Source organism: Elephas maximus, chromosome 11, assembly GCF_024166365.1.
Source record: "Elephas maximus indicus isolate mEleMax1 chromosome 11, mEleMax1 primary haplotype, whole genome shotgun sequence".
In the NCBI taxonomy this organism is placed as follows: Eukaryota; Metazoa; Chordata; class Mammalia; order Proboscidea; family Elephantidae; genus Elephas; species Elephas maximus.
The window spans coordinates 78,045,644-78,061,800 of NC_064829.1; the positions used below are offsets into that span (position 1 = coordinate 78,045,644).

General features: G+C 37.3%; 1 protein-coding gene across 5 annotated transcripts in view; it reads right to left on the reverse strand.

Moving 5' to 3' along the window:
• The window catches only part of RTTN (rotatin), a 206,373-nt gene that overhangs the window by 160,942 nt on the left and 29,274 nt on the right, over nucleotides 1-16,157 (reverse strand). For all 5 annotated transcript variants that reach the window (XM_049899910.1, XM_049899909.1, XM_049899908.1 and 2 more), the window contains 4 exons: nucleotides 5,567-5,779; nucleotides 4,055-4,167; nucleotides 2,732-2,858; nucleotides 1,362-1,487 (listed from right to left, as the gene is read on the reverse strand). In XM_049899910.1, coding sequence (XP_049755867.1) covers nucleotides 1,362-1,487; nucleotides 2,732-2,858; nucleotides 4,055-4,167; nucleotides 5,567-5,779 — 579 coding nt within the window. The remainder of the gene's footprint in view (nucleotides 1-1,361; nucleotides 1,488-2,731; nucleotides 2,859-4,054; nucleotides 4,168-5,566; nucleotides 5,780-16,157) is intronic.

Below are 16,157 nucleotides of genomic sequence, written 5' to 3' on the forward strand. Positions count from 1 at the left end.
GACCAATATGCAACATCATGATAAAAGGAGAAAATACTGAAGTTGTCAAAGATTTCATTTTACTTGGATCCACAATCAACATCCATGGAAACAGCAGTCAAGAAATCAAACGATGCACTGCATTGGACAAATATGCTGCAAAAGACTGCTTCGAAGTGTTAAAAAGCCAAGATGTCACTCTGAGGACTAAGGTGCACCTGACCCAAGCCATGGTGTTTTCAGTTGCCTCATAGGCATGTGAAAGCTGGACAATGAATGAGGAAGACTGAAGAAGAATTGATGCATCTGAAGTATGGTGCTGGTGAAGAATACTGAATATACCATGGACCGCCAGAAGAATGAACAAATCTATCCTGGAAGAAGCACAGCCAGAATACTCCTTAGAAGTGAGGATGGTGAGACTTCCCACATACTTTGGACATGTTATCTGGAGGACATCATGCTTAGAAAAGCAGAGAGTCAGAGAAAACAAGGCAGACTGACACAGTGGCTGCAGCAATGGGCTCAAACATAGCAATCAATTGTGAGGATGGCCCCAGACGGGGCACCAGGCAGCATTTTGTTCTATTGTATATATGGTCGCTATGAGTCAGAACTGACCAAATGGCACCTAATAACAACACATTCTATACTCAATCAGTTTTCCTCCTTTTGTGATTCCCATTTTTTACCTTTAAAGTATACTTTCCCCTTGCATAGACATTTTCTTTAATGAAATAACCAGCTTGCTATAACTCTTGTATATTCCTCAGAGTCTTATATGAAAAACATAACCAGTGTGATCTGAATTCTCTGAGAAAAAGCATGTCCTATATTGTGATTTCCACATTTTTTAACATTTCTTTTTACTTAAATAACACCTCAAGTGAACTCATACATCAAAGACAAGTTTCCTTCCAATTTTCCATTGTATTATCTATACCCACTGCTGACTTATCAACATGGTTAGGTTCCAAAGACCAGGTCATTATGCGAAAATTGGCATTACATGAAAATGGAGAACGACCACATCAGATCACAAAATGAAGGATGACTGCATGATTAGATAACAGCCAAATTACATCACTACGTAACTGCCAAACCACTGAGAATCATGGCCCAGCCAATTTACATATAACCTTAACCATCTCAGCTGGCATTACTCTTGCCTTATACCTCAGCATTCGTTACTGGTAGACTTACGTCATTAATGGTAAACAGTTGGATAGAAGATTTTTTTTATTATTGTTGTAAATGCAAAATGTCAGATAATAAGACAGTAAGTGAGGGGTAGGTGTAGTTATATTAGAATCCTGCCTTCATTTAGCTGAGGATCTAAGGACTTACAGTAGTCTTTTGCACTTACTTTTAACATGTCATACCTCATTTTTGGGTTCTTGAATGCCAAATGTGGAGATTTCATACAGAACTTTTGGATGAAGCAGAAAATGAATCCCATTACAAACTGAAGACACAGGTTTAGTGACATTATGGACACCTAAGCATTCCTGTAAAATAATGTAAAAACACTTTTTTGAAGTAATGACACTGATTTTTCCAAAGATTTTCTTCTGTTTATAATTCACTTCTAATTTTAATTTTCAGTTCATTAAAACTTTTTTCTTTACCAATAGAGGATATAGAAGATTTTCTTGCCTAACCGTTTGTGAGTCAGCACGAGATACTTGTATTATTTTCTGCCAACAAGAAGTCTTGATAAATTAAATGACCAAACTGCTAAGACCACCATAATCTCTTAAAGTTGTTCATTAATATAGAAATAAAGAATATAAAGTAACAAGCTAATCCTAAGATTACAGTTTTATTTAGAGGTTTGAAAGAGAGAAACAAAATCAAACCGAAACACACTTAAAGTTATAGCATTGGGGCTGAGAAGACAACATACATGCAGGGTTTTAATTATCAATACAGCTATCCACCTAAGTACAAGTAATGACCCTGTACCATCCACAGACTAATTATTATAAATTTCTTTTCTTTTAAAGTGTCAAAAACAAGAGGATGTTTTCAAGAGCATATACGAACATGCATACCTTTCAATATTACCTGATATACAATGCTCTTTTCAATACTGAAATATTTAATATTCTATATATCATTATATACCAAAATACTTTGTAATTTAAAAACAAAAAGAAAATTTGTTTAAAAAGAAATAAACATACTAATAAGAAAATAAGACTTGAAACTGTAAAATTTAGGCCATAATAACCTAAAACTTTCTGAGTATAAAAATCACATGAATATTTGGTAGAAGTCAACCTTTCCTTATAATCTTTTCCATCATTAAATAACAAAAAATAAATATAATAATGTATCATATAACAAAATAGGACAGAGTTGAACTGCCCCATAGGGTTTCTAAGCAGCAGCTAGTGGATTCAAACTGTAGATCTTCTGGTTAGCAGCCTGGTTAGCAGCTGAGCTCTTAAACGCTGCACCATCAGGGTTTCTAATCAAATGCAATAAAATCAAAATCTTAATAAAAACTGTAATAAAGTAATTCAATTACTAGATGTATTAAGTAGGGAGGGAGTTTAATTGTGTGAATTTCCTAGAATTGACTAATAAATACCATCTATTATTACAGAATATAGTTTTTATATTTAATATAATTTAATATCTATTTAATATAGTTTGTGTAATTTAATTTGGGGAACAGAATAATAGAACCCACTGTTAGTTTTCCCTCCTTACCCCCACCCCTAAAGTTAAAAAAAAAAAAAAAAACCTTAACAATTTCCAGACAGCAGCGGTAAGTCTCAACTTTCACTTTCAGCAAGGGATGAGCCAACAAACACAGAAACACCTTCTGACTTTCTCCTTGTAGTAACGGGCTGGCCTGTGCAGATTTCCAACTGGTTAAAAGAAAAAACATCTAAGACATCTACGGCAAGTAAGTTACCAAACAAAACAGACTGCAAAGCACTAAAGGGTTTTCTTCCTACTCCAATTCCTCCAACTGGGACTCACTTAACTTATCCAATATTTACAAGTACTTACCTAAGCACTTACTTGTTTCAGGGTAGAGAATATTCTCTCTTAAAGAGTACGAACAACCCAAACTGTCTTTGAAAATCCATTATTAATTCTTAAGGTTATAATAGAGTTTTTGTTTCTCCTTAACCCAAGCTTAAAAGGAAAAGCTTAAAATCTTTACCTTTTGTTTGAATTTCAGACATGGACATATTTAGTCATTACTTGGTTTTTTTGTTTGTTTGTTTGTTTGTTTGTTTAACTCAAATTACCACCTAAAAATAGCTTTTTATTTTCTCAAATAATTTCAAATTCCTTAGTCTATCACCACAAGACTGATTTTCTATGTTATTAATCACTTCCATTTTTCTTTCTTGGGCTTTCTGCAAGCTTTTCAGGTCTTTTGAATTCTACAGCCTTTATATCCAATCAATAACAAATTATAGGCTTACCCTTGGCATTATAAAGGCTTGATAAGAATAAACATTAACATCAGAAATTTTTTTTTTATTTAACTTACTTAACAGGAAAATAAATGAAAGAAAAGCATTTGATGCTTATCACTTCATGAAATTTACTCTTTCAAAAAGCAAAGAAGATACTAAGTTCTAGACTGGAATGTGCTGTGATGTCCTCAGGATAAATTAGGCAATGGTTAATGTTTTCCAAAAATCCATATAAGAAAAAAGTAAAAAAATCTCTAAAATAAAAAAAAAATACTCAATATAATTTAATTAAGACTGTAAGGTGAATAAATAAAAATTTGCTTGAATCATTCATTTGGGTGGATGCCAAAAACAATCCAGGAATTATTTATTTTAATTATACGCATAATATTTTTAAAGTTTACTTTTGAGTAAAACAATTAACTGTCCTAATACAGCTATACATAGAGTTTAAAGGTCAGAGACATATAACAGCAATTTAAACTAAAAAAAAAGATAACAAGATTTAAGACGAGATTCATTTTCCTAAATCCTCAGTTTAAAAACACATTCATGTGTGCGTGTGTGCACACACACAGGTAAACACAGTGTACCCTATAATAATATAAGTAGATTAGGAAAGAAAATATTACATCTTTGAACAAATGCAGATGATTTCCTTTATTAGGGGAAAATGCTGATGAAAAGAAAAGCTACGCAAGGCCTGGTCTGCCAGCTCCAGTAATTCTAAGAGATTCCTCTCTCCCTAAAAAAGAAACAGAATGGAACAGTAAATGTCAAGTTCATGTACTATAAAATCTTCAACAGCTACCTAAGCAGCTCCAAGAACTTAGAACATTCAGAGACCCTGAGATTGTTCACCTTTGCTTAAGTCTACTTTCTCAACAAGCAAACTGAAAATGTCACCCTAGGGGGAAAATGTGGGAGACAACCCCAACCTAACTGTCACATGAGACTTTCTATTGTTAAACTCTGAATAAGCTTAAAATTACACTAGAGTTGCCTGGCTCCCTGACTGCCTGTTTGTAGCCCCATCTCCCCTATCAGCTGCAGGCTTAAAGGCAGGGTCCACCTGCCTCTTCCATTACCCTGCCTGGTTCTAGGAACAAAAAGAACATTCAATACATGACCATGCAGAATACAACAGAAATATTTCAACTTAAAGACAATTCTATCATGAACAAAACCAGTGGCATCAAGAAGCAGCAAAAAGAAGAGAAAAAGAAAAAAATAATAGTAGGCAAATAAAGGAAAATTCAAATAGGTTCAGATAGACTCCATTGTAGGAGCCAAAATGACTAAGAATTACATTTCTAATTCTACAAGGTCTTCAGGGCCCATGTTGGCATTTTCAGATAGTAAACAACTACTGTAGTGAATGTCTATCTTGAAGATTCATTAACCCCTACACTTATACTCAATAATATCCTAATTAAAAGAAGAAAAAAAAAAAAAAAAACCCATTGCCAGCAAGTCAATTCTGACTCACAGAGACCTTATAGGACAGAGTAGAACTGTCTCATAGTGTTTCCAAGGACCAGCTGGTGGATTCGAACCGCCAACCTTTAAGTTAGCAGACTTAACCACTTCTTAACCACTGTGCCACCAGGGCTCCAGAATATCCTAACAGTATATCTAAAAAGGTATAAGTAGTACTTCTAAAAAAGTAAAAATAACGGTGCACCTAAAGTTATCCTATGATTTTGCAAACGACCTAGTTTATGACCATATTAAAAAAAAAGAAAAAATCAGGCTCTTTGTTAGTATGTGTAAGTGTCTACAAACATTAAAGCAAAAATGTGTTCACAAGTAAACACTAAAATGGCCCTGGCCCTCATAATTTCAACTGTCACTCTGCTCATCCACACTAAGTCACTTCAAAGAAGAACTCACTATTACATATTAAGACGTTTGCAATAATTACTGTTTTTTTAACCACTGATGTTAGTAATACACACCATTCATTAAAGTTTTGGTTTTATTTTTATATTAATCACATTCTTTAATCTCATAACTAACCCAATCAGTAATAGCATACTCCACCTCTAACAAATCAATTGTTACATGTCTATTTGAAAAGTATAGATTAAATGTTCTAAATAGTTTATCAAAAGGATTTGAAAGAGATATGAGAACACTTTTACCTCCTTCCCAACATCAGCCATGAAGTTACAGGTGCACTCAATTGAATACACAGCCTCTGCAGTCCTTTTGTAAAGACTGTAGTTTTCAGCATTCAGCTGCTCCAAATAGGCCACAACGGCTTCATGAACATTTGGGTATTCCAAAGAAAAAGGCACATCCAAAGAAAGAAGGAATAACGCTGCTGACACAGGTTCTGGTAAAAACTGGCTTGCCTTGATGAAGTTAAAAACAAAAAAAGTTTGAAAAGCATAGACTATAATCTTAATTCATCTACTTCAACTTCCTTTAATTAATTCTCCATCACTAAGTTTAAGTCTAAGCTTTTACCAAGGGAAAATCTTATTCCCCAACACATAGAAGCCCAGGTTACAGAAGACCTCCTTTAGAAAGTCTCCTTCAAACCAATAACCAGGATGGCTCTCTCTCCGGGGCCCTGCATGTTGTTCACACCTCTGCTACTGAACTTGAAGCACAAGGCCTTTTTCTCTACATATTTTGTGCATGCAGACACAATCTTCCCAATAAGGCTATAAACTCCTAAGGACAAGACACCTTGCCCCTCCAGAGCTGAACACATAACACCGGGCTCATTAACTACATGCAAAATTGGATAACAATAAATCAAGTCTAGCTCTAGATTGATTTAACATCATTAATTTTTGTTGTTGTTGTTTGGTTTTGTTTTTTGGAAGGGAAAGGAAAAATTCAACATAATATACAAAATAGTTTCAGAAAGCTTAATAGTTCTAGAAAAGGACTGTCCGTTAATTAGTATGAAGTTTATAGGCCCAAACGAAGTATGTTTTATAATCTTGAATCAATTAATTTAAAACTGAAAGAGCTATCTGGTTTTGGTTTTTTTTGTTTGTTTGTTTGTTTTTAATGAATCTAGCTTCATGATAAGATTTTACACACCAATTAAGGAAATGAAAAGAATTAAACCCTCAGTGTTCAGAAAAAAATCATTTGGCAGAGCTCACTCTTACGGCTGAAATGCTATCTTTATTAACGTGGGCTTGGTCATAACTTCTTTCATGGAAAACCTATTTTAAGGATAATCATTAACTGCCTGAAAGTCTAAGATTAAGCGCTGAATAAGCTAAACAAACAAGGCCTTCAAATGAAATACAGCTGCTAAACGAATATCAGAAACTTTGGAAACCAAATTTTTAGACTAGCAAGGATAAAACCCCCCAAACTAATGAGATAGCAACTATTAGAGAGTTGAGAAAAATTTCATTATTCTGTGAAAAAGCTCTCCTAGCAGGAAGGAAAAAGATAAACTAAATTAAATTAGTACCTATTATTTACTCATTCAACAGCTATTTACTTCACGCTCCTACTATGTGCCCCCACTGTGTGCCAGGCACCATTCCAGATCCTGGGAGTACAGCAGCAAACAAAACAAAACCTCCGCCCTCAAGGAGCTGACACCCCAGTGTAGAAGACAGAGTCAACGAGTCAGATGTAAGGTGTGGCTGAGAGAGCTAAGAAAACAAAAATGAAAAAGCAGGGATGGGAAAGATGACAAGGAACAGAGAAGTGGCAGGGGGTGGGGGCACAAGAAGGGAAGACAGTTCCGACGTGGTGGCATTTAAGTGAGACCTGAGAGTCAGAAGTCATGGGGGTATCTGTAAAAAGCCTTCTTAGAAGAGAAAACAGCAAGTACAAAGGCTCAGAGATAACAGGATATCCCTGTTTAAAAGCCAGCACAGAGGCAGTGTAGCTGGCCCTAAGGGATGCAGCTGAAGGGGCAGTGGCGGGCCAAACCATGGATGGCATTTAGGTCACTGTCAGGACTTTGCACCTCTGAGGGAAGCCACTGGAATGTTTCGAGCAAGTATCAGGATCAATTTGTAGATAAAAACCCACTGCCATTGAGTCAATTCTGACTCATGGTGACCCCATATGTTATAGAGTTGAACTGCTCCACAGAGTCTTCTTGGCTGTAATCTTTATGGAAGCAGTTCATCTGACATTTCTTCCATGGAGCCACTGGGTGAGTTCAAACTATCAGCCTCTAGGTTAGCAACCAACCACAAACTGCTTGTACCACCAAAGGACACGTTGTTGCTGTTGTTGTGTACCACCAAGTTGATTCTGACTCAGAGCCACCCTGTTAGAGTAGAATTGCCCCATAGGGCTTTCTAGGCTGTAAATCTTTACAGGAACAGATCGCCTGATCTTTTCTCCTGCTGAGAGGCTGGTAGGTTTGAACCACCGACCTGGCAGTTAGCAGTCAAGCACTTAACTATTGTGCCACCCAAGGACATTTAGTCTATAGACAGCAGATAGTAAAAGGGCAAGGGTAGAAGCTGGAAGACCAGTGAGGAGGTTACTGCTATGCAAGGTAGGATGGTGGTCATAATTCAGATAATAGCAGTGGAAATGCTGAGAAGTTCTCAGACTCTGGATATATGTTCAAGGGAGAAATGATGAAATTGGCTCAGGGATTGGATCTAGGTTTGAGTAAAAGACAGGAATCAAGGACGAGTCTAAGGTTGTTGCCTGTTCAACTAGAAGAATGAAGTTGCCGTCTACTAAGATAAGGAAAACTACAGAACAGATTGAGGGAGGGTACAAAAGTAGGTATGGGACATGTTACGTTGGAGATATCTATAATTATCCAAGTAAAGGCTGTCAAAAAAGGCATATATGAGTTTGGAGTTCAGGTGATACATCTAGTCTGGAAACATAAATTTGGGAGGCACCAGCAAACAGTATTTAATTAGATGGCTTTTAAAGCTCTGCAATGGGGTGCTATTTCGTGAGTGACACAATTAGTCCTGCGGTTCTCCTTTAAGAGGTTAGGACGAGAAAGAGGAATCAGGGAAGGAGACTCAGTAAGTCAAGCACTGTGATAAGACAGTAAAACCAAATGGATCTAACTCCAAAGGCACATGTTCTAGTCTGAAGAACTCTTTCTGGCTCTAGTCAGAAAAACAAGAATAACAGCTGCTGAGAGAATTAAATGAACACTAGGCAGAGCGCCTGCCATAGAGCACTCAACAAATATTCATCTCCTTTTCACTTGACCTCAGAGGAATTGACATGTTCTCTCTACATACCACATCTGAAATTCTGTTATCTCAGCCACTAGAAGCTACATGCTAGGTACGGTTCTAAGTTTAATCCTTGCACGGCCCATGGACTGATCACAAGTACAGCCTGGACTACAGACAGCTGTCCTTCGTGCAGAAGCACTACTCAAAAGCAGGTTGGGACTAAATGTGAAGATGTTCTCCTGACCAGAGTCTGATCAAGTGGTGGAAAACACAGGGTTGTGGGATGAGGGGGAAAGACAAAAGCCAAAAAAGTAGCAGAGAGATTGTTTTCAGTCTAGGATGGTTTTAAAAAACTATCTTGCTTACAAAACATCAATCTGGTACCTTACTGAACATTCCATATCAAATAAAATAAACTAAAATGGACAACTCCGGGCAACTCAATCCCTTTCTAGATAAGCATTCTAGACACCAAAAATGACATATCTGACTGACAGGCTTGGCCCTATTTAAATTAAAAAAACTCTCATTAGAAATCTAGTACCCAAACTCACAAAGGAAATAGAACATGCTGCAACTTACTTTTGCTATGTTTGATGTTCTCATCAAATTGAGGCTTACGTGGAGTTAGAGGTAGTAGAAAAAATTAAGGAATAAATAACCTTCCCTGAACAAAGTGAGCATGTTTCAGTGTAAATCCACGCCACTATTAGATAAACAAGAGCCAACACTATCCTCTGTTAGAGGAATGGGGGTGTAATACTGTTTTCTCTAAACCTTGCTACTCAGAACCGCCCACCAGGACAGCTCTGGGAGCAAAAGCTTCCCAAGAGCCTGTGTTCCAGGGCTCTTATCAGGCTCTTATCAGTCAGTCCACATGCTCAGCACCTGCTCCCAACAAATTCTCGGGTGTAGCCAACAGACTTTAATTGCCCAGGAAATCCCCTAAGGTTATTTTTTCAAAAACCAAGGGAAACAGCCAAATAGGGGCAGTCACTGCACCACATCAGGTGATCTGAATGCACCTAACACTTTGAGAAGGGCTGGTCTGAATGCCTCCACGGTCTTAACCACATCGTTAGATTTCATCTACCTAACTGAAAAAGTTATGGACCTCGTGGTACATACTCTTCCTTACCCTCAGCCTTGCTGACCTAGCTAAGAGGGGTAAGGGGGGTCCTAAAATGCTCTGTGATTCTGCTTCCAGCACAGCACCAGTAATTTCAACTCATTTCCCAGATGTTTCCCCAAATGAAAATACCTTCCTTCGATTTACCAATTTGGTTTATTCGGCCAGAACATTTTCACAAGATTATCAACACATTTTAATCTATACATGGGTATTCTTCAAAATCACTTAAAATAATTTAAAAATCACTATCAAAAAAGACCTTTGAGATCATTTGGTCAAAATTTTCAAATTTAGGATGGCCTCTTCATAGATTCATACTCATTTTCTAATATCCAAATCACATACTGAAAACCAAAGACACAAGAAAAATATTAGCCCAAAGGACTAATGGACCACATGAACCACAGCCTCCACCACCGACCCCAGAACTAGATGCTGCCAGCTACCACCACCAACAGCTCTGACAGGGATCACCAGCACAGGGACCCAGACAGAATGGGAGAAAAATGTAGAACAAAATTCAAATTCACCAAAAAGTCCAAAGATACTGGTCTGACAGAGATTGGAGGAATCCCTGAGACTATGACCCCCAGACACCCTTCTAACTCAGAACTCAAACCACTCTGGAAGCTCACCTTTCAGTCAAAGATTAGACAGGCCTATAAAACACACAATAACGCACGTGAAGAGCTTGCTTCTTAGATCAATCAAGTACACGAGACCAAGTAAGCAACACTTGCCCAAAAGCAAAGACAAGAAGGCAGGGAGGGACAGGAAAACCAGAAACAGGGAACACAGGGTGGAAAGGGGGAGAATGCTAACACATTGCAAAGGACTACAGTAAATGTCATGAAACAAGTTGTGTACAGATTTTTAAATAAGAAACTAATTTTCTCTGCAAACTTTCACCTAAAGCACAATTTAAAAAAAGAAAAAATTACATACTGATTAGGTGATAAGTCAAACAATTAAAAACCACTTTCAAGGTAGAAAGTTGCAGAGTCCAATTTCCATTCGATTTTTGGTGGGCTAGCAACAGGCAGAGGGCAGCATAACCTCACGTTACACAAACCAAGGTGGAAATTCCACAGCAATGGAACAGCATTTTGCTTAAGTTCTTATTTCATAACTCTTTATCAACCAAAGCAAATATAACTATCTATAAACCAATATCTTAACTACAATCTCCAACATGACCTTATTTACTGTTGTAATGAAGCTCCAAGTTAGACATTTAAAAGAGCTACCAAAAACTGAAGATACTGATTTGCCTTCACACTCAAGAACAAATTTAAAAAAAATTACCTTTCAAAAAACCACGTAGAATTGACTTTACAGTATTGGCACTGAACTAAAGCAAAATAAAATATTGATTTCTGTCTCATTGATTGCTGCTGCCCAAATATGCACATACTGGGTGGGGGGGGGAACTATAATCATATAAGCAATAAATAAACTATGATATACCTGACAGCAATAAATAAATGTTCTATCAATTTTTCAACTGATAGATAAATTTATAATATTTAAATAACAAGTTATTCCAAATGTGTTACGTATAGGTATAACTGCACGTATAGGTGTACATGTCTATGTGTGCTGCACATATCTTCAACTAAAAAATAAAGCACATAGGGGTCACAGTTATAGATACTTAGTAGACTTAACAAAGCACCTCACAGGATTGGTTTACTAGGTTTGAGGGCTTAGAACCATAGTCTCGTGGGGCAACTGGGTCAATAGGCACAACACAGTCCATAAAGACAATGTTCTGTATCCTAGTTTGGTGAGGAGCGTCTGGGGTCTTAAACTCTTGCAAGCAGCCATCTAAGATACAACTATTGGTCTCTACTCATCCAGAGCAAAAGAGAAAGAAGGAAACCAAAGACACAAAAAAAGAAACTAGTCTACAGAACTAACAGTCTACACAAACAACAGCCTCACCTACACCTTGAGACAAGAAAAACTAGATGGTGCCTGGCTACCACTACTGACCAATCTGACCAGGGACTCAACAGATGGTCCTGGATAGAGTGGGAGAAAAATGTAGAACAAAACTCAAATTCCTTAAAAAAAAAAAAAAAAAAAAGCCAGACTTAGTAGACCAGTAGAGATGAGATGAACCTCTAAGATAATTGCCCTTTAAACTTGCAACTTAAACCACTCCCAGAGGTCACCTTTCAGCCAAATGACAGACTGGCTTATAAAAGAAAAAATATCACTCGTGATTACTGTGCTCCTCTAAATAATCACCTAAATAAAACCAAAGAGTAAACATTTTCCCTAGACCAAAGATGAGAAGGTAAAGGGGGACAGGGAAGCTAGATTAAGAGAAACAGAAAACCAGCATGGAATAAAAAAGCTGATACACTGTGGAAAATGTATCCAATGCCACTGGATACACTATGTACAGAAGTTGGTAAAGGAGAACTTGCTGTGTAAACTGTCACCAAAAACACAGTATTTTTTTTAAAAAATTAAGTTATCCTAGCACCACTAATTTTTCAGTTATAAAATATTGTTATGTAAAGTGAGACCCCCATATTGTAATGCCAATTTGTAAAGGTCTTATGTAACTTTTAGGCTCAATTTTTAACACTTATGCCTTGTAAAATTATCAGTCTTTAAACAGAAAATCACTTCAGCAACGTAATAACTAATTATTAAAAGGTAAAAATTTAAATTAACAGAAGTGATGTTATTTTCCCTAAAGCAAAATACTGTACTTAGAATTTAACATTTTATTCTTGTTTTTCCAAATGACCCTATATTATACATGCAAGAGTTTAAAATAGAGTATAGGCTACATTTTCCACGACACTCTAGAGAACAGAACTGTAAATGGTTAATATCTAAGGACAACAAAAAGGCACAGGAAATAGTTCTTTAGTTGCAGTGATTTCTTCTATGCCTTCATTTAAGTGTGTCACACCTTTGGTTTTACAATAAGCACACTACAATATACTTCTGTGTGAATCATCTGAGATATTTTCACCACTGACACTCAATTTCAGACATACAACCCACATTTAAAAACAGTCAGCAAAGAGATTTAAAAGAAATATTTACTCCAATGAAAAACCACCTTTCACATACAATCATACAACAGAGTAGCATTCAGCAATCTCAAAAAAACAATATTGAGCAAGCACGTACTTTATAATTCCACTTACACAATGTTCAAAACCAGGCAAACCTGACCTATAGTGATAAAAGTCATAATGTGGGTTACCTTGGGAGCTTACAACGGGTTGTAAGAAGTCTTTGGAATACTACTAATGTTCTATTTCTTGCTCTGGGGGTGGTCCCTTTGTAAACACAGATATGTTCACATAGTAAAAACACATTGAACAATGCACTTTTCCAAACATATGTTATACTACAGTTTTTTTAATGTTAAAAAAAAAAAAAAAAACACCTTTACGCCCCAATCAAAAAGTTTTGCTACTTGATTCCCCTTGAGATGAGGAACCAGACAAGGATGCTTTTTATCACCGCTCTTATTCAACATTGTGCTGGAAGACCTAGCCAGAGCAATTAGGCTAGGTAAAGAAATAAAGGGCATCCAGAGAGCCAAAGAAGAAGTAAAACTATCTCTATTTGCAGACGACATGATCTTACACACAGAAAACTCTACGGAATCCTCAAGAAAACTACTGAAACTAATAGAAGAGTTCAGCAGAGTATCGGGATACAAGATAAACATACAAAAATCAGTTGAATTCCTCTACACCAACAACAAGAACATCAAAGAGGAAATCACCAAATCAATACCATTTACAGTAGTCCCCAAGAAGATAAAATACTTAGGAATAAATCTTATCAGAGATGTGAAAGACTTATATAAAGAAAACTACAAAACACTTCTGCAAGAAGCCAAAAGAGACCTACATAAGTGGAAAAACATACCTTGCTCATGGATAGGAAGACTTAATATTATAAAAATGTCTATTCTAACGAAAGCAATCTATACATTTAATGCAATTCCAATCCAAATCCCAAGGACATTCTTTAATGAGATGAGGAAACAAATCAGCAACTTCATATGGAAGGGAAAGAGGCCCCGGATAAATAAACCGGTACTGAAAAAGAACAAAGTGGGAGGCCTTGCTCTACCTGATTTTAGAACCTATTATACCGCCACAGTAGTCAAAGCAGCCTGGTACTGGTACAACAACAGATACATGGACCAATGGAACAGAATTGAGAATCCAGACATAAATCCATCCACATAGGAGCAGCTAATATTTGACAAAGGCCCCAAAACAGTTAAATGGGGAAAAGAAAATCTTCTTAACAAGTAGTGCTAGCATAACTGGATATCCATCTGCAAAAAAATGAAACAAGACCCATACCTTACTCCATGCACAAAAACGAGCTCAAAATGGATCGAAGACCTAAATATAAAATCTAAAACGATAAAGATCATGAAAGAAAAAATAGGGACAACGTTAGGAGCCCCAATACATGGCATAAACAGTATACAAAACATTGCTAACAATGCAGGAAAACAACTAGGTAACTGGGAGCTCCTAAAAATCAAACACCTATGCTCATGCAAAGACTTCACCAAAAGAGTAAAAAGATTACCTACAGACTGGGAAAAAGTTTTTAGCTATGACATTTCTGATCTGCACCTGATCTCTAAAATCTACATGGTACTGCAAGAACTCAACTACAAAAAAAAATCCAATTAAAAAATGGGCAAAAGATATGAACAGACACTTCACTAAAGAAGACATTCAGCTAGCGAACAGATACATGAGGAAATGTTCACGATCATTAGCCATTAGAGAAATGCAAATCAAAACTACAATGAGATTTCATCTCACTCCAACAAGGCTGGCATATAATCCAAAAAACACAAAAGAATAAATGTTGGAGACGCTGTGGAGGGATTGGAACACTTCTACACTGCTGGTGGGAATGTCAAATGGTACAACCACTTTGGAATCGACTTGGAGCTTCCTTAAAAAGCTAGAAATACAACTACCACACAATCCAGCAATCCCACTCCTCGGAATATATCCTAGAGAAGTAAGAGCCTTTACACGAACAGATACATGCATACCCATGTTCACTGCAGCACTGTTTACAATACCAAAAAGATGGATGCAACCAAGGCGCCCATCAACGGATGAATGGATAAATTATGGTATATTCACACAATGGAATACTACGCATCAATAAAGACCAGTGAGGAATCTGTGAAACGTTTCATAACATGGAGGAACCTGGAAGGCATTATACTGAGTGAAATTAGTCAGTTGCAAAAGGACAAATAACATGTAAGACCACTATTATAGCATCTTGAGAAACAGTTTAAACTGAACACATTCTTTTGTGTTTATAAGAGGGGGAGGGAGGGAGGGTGGGAGAAGGGTATTCACTAAGTAGATAGTAGATAAGAACTACTTTAGGTAAAAAGAAGGACAACGCTCAATACAGTGGAGGTCAACACAACTGGACTAAACCAAAAGCAAAGAAGTTTCCTGAATAAACTGAATGCTTCGACGGTCAGCAAAGCAGGGGCGGGGGTTTGGGGACCATGGTTTCAGGGGACATCTAAGTCAATTGGCATGATAAAATCTATTAAGAAAACATCCTGCATCCCACTTTGAGGAGCGGCGCCTGCAGTCTTAAATGCTAGCAAGCAGCCATCTCAAATGCATCAATGAGTCTCAACCCACCTGGATCAAAGAGGAATGAAGAACACCAAGGACAAAAGGTAATTACGAGCCCAAGAGACAGAAAGGGCTACATGAACCGGAGACTACATCAACCTGACACCAGAAGAACTAGATGGTGCCCAGCTACAACCGATGACTGCCCTGACAGGGAATACAACAGAGAACCCCTGAAGGAACAGGAGAACAGTGCGACACAGACCCAAATTCTCCTAAAAAGACCAGACTTAATGGTCTGAGACTAGAAAGACCCCGGCGGTCATGGTCCCCAAACCTTCTTTTGGCCCAGGACAGGAACCATTCCCAAAGCCAACTCTTCAGACATAGATTGGACTGGACAATGGGTTGGAGAGAGATGCTGGTGAGGAGTGAGCTACATGCATCAGGTAGACACTTGAGATTATGTTGGCATCTCCTGTCTGGAGGGGAGATGAGATGGTAGAGGGGGTTGGAAGCTGGCAAAATGGTCACGAAAAGAGAGACTGGAAGGAGGGAGCAGGCTGTCTCATTGGGCAGAGAGTAATTGGGAATATGCAGTATGGTGTACATAAGTTTTTTTGTGAGAGACTGACTTGTAAACTCTCACTTGAAGTACAATAAAAATTATTAAAAAAAAAAAGCTAGAAATACAACTACCATATGATCCAGCAATCCCACTCCTTGGAATATATCCTAGAGAAATAAGAGCCTTTACACAAACAGATATACATACCCATGTTCACTGCAGCACTGTTTACAATGCCAAAAAGATGAAAGCAACCAAGGT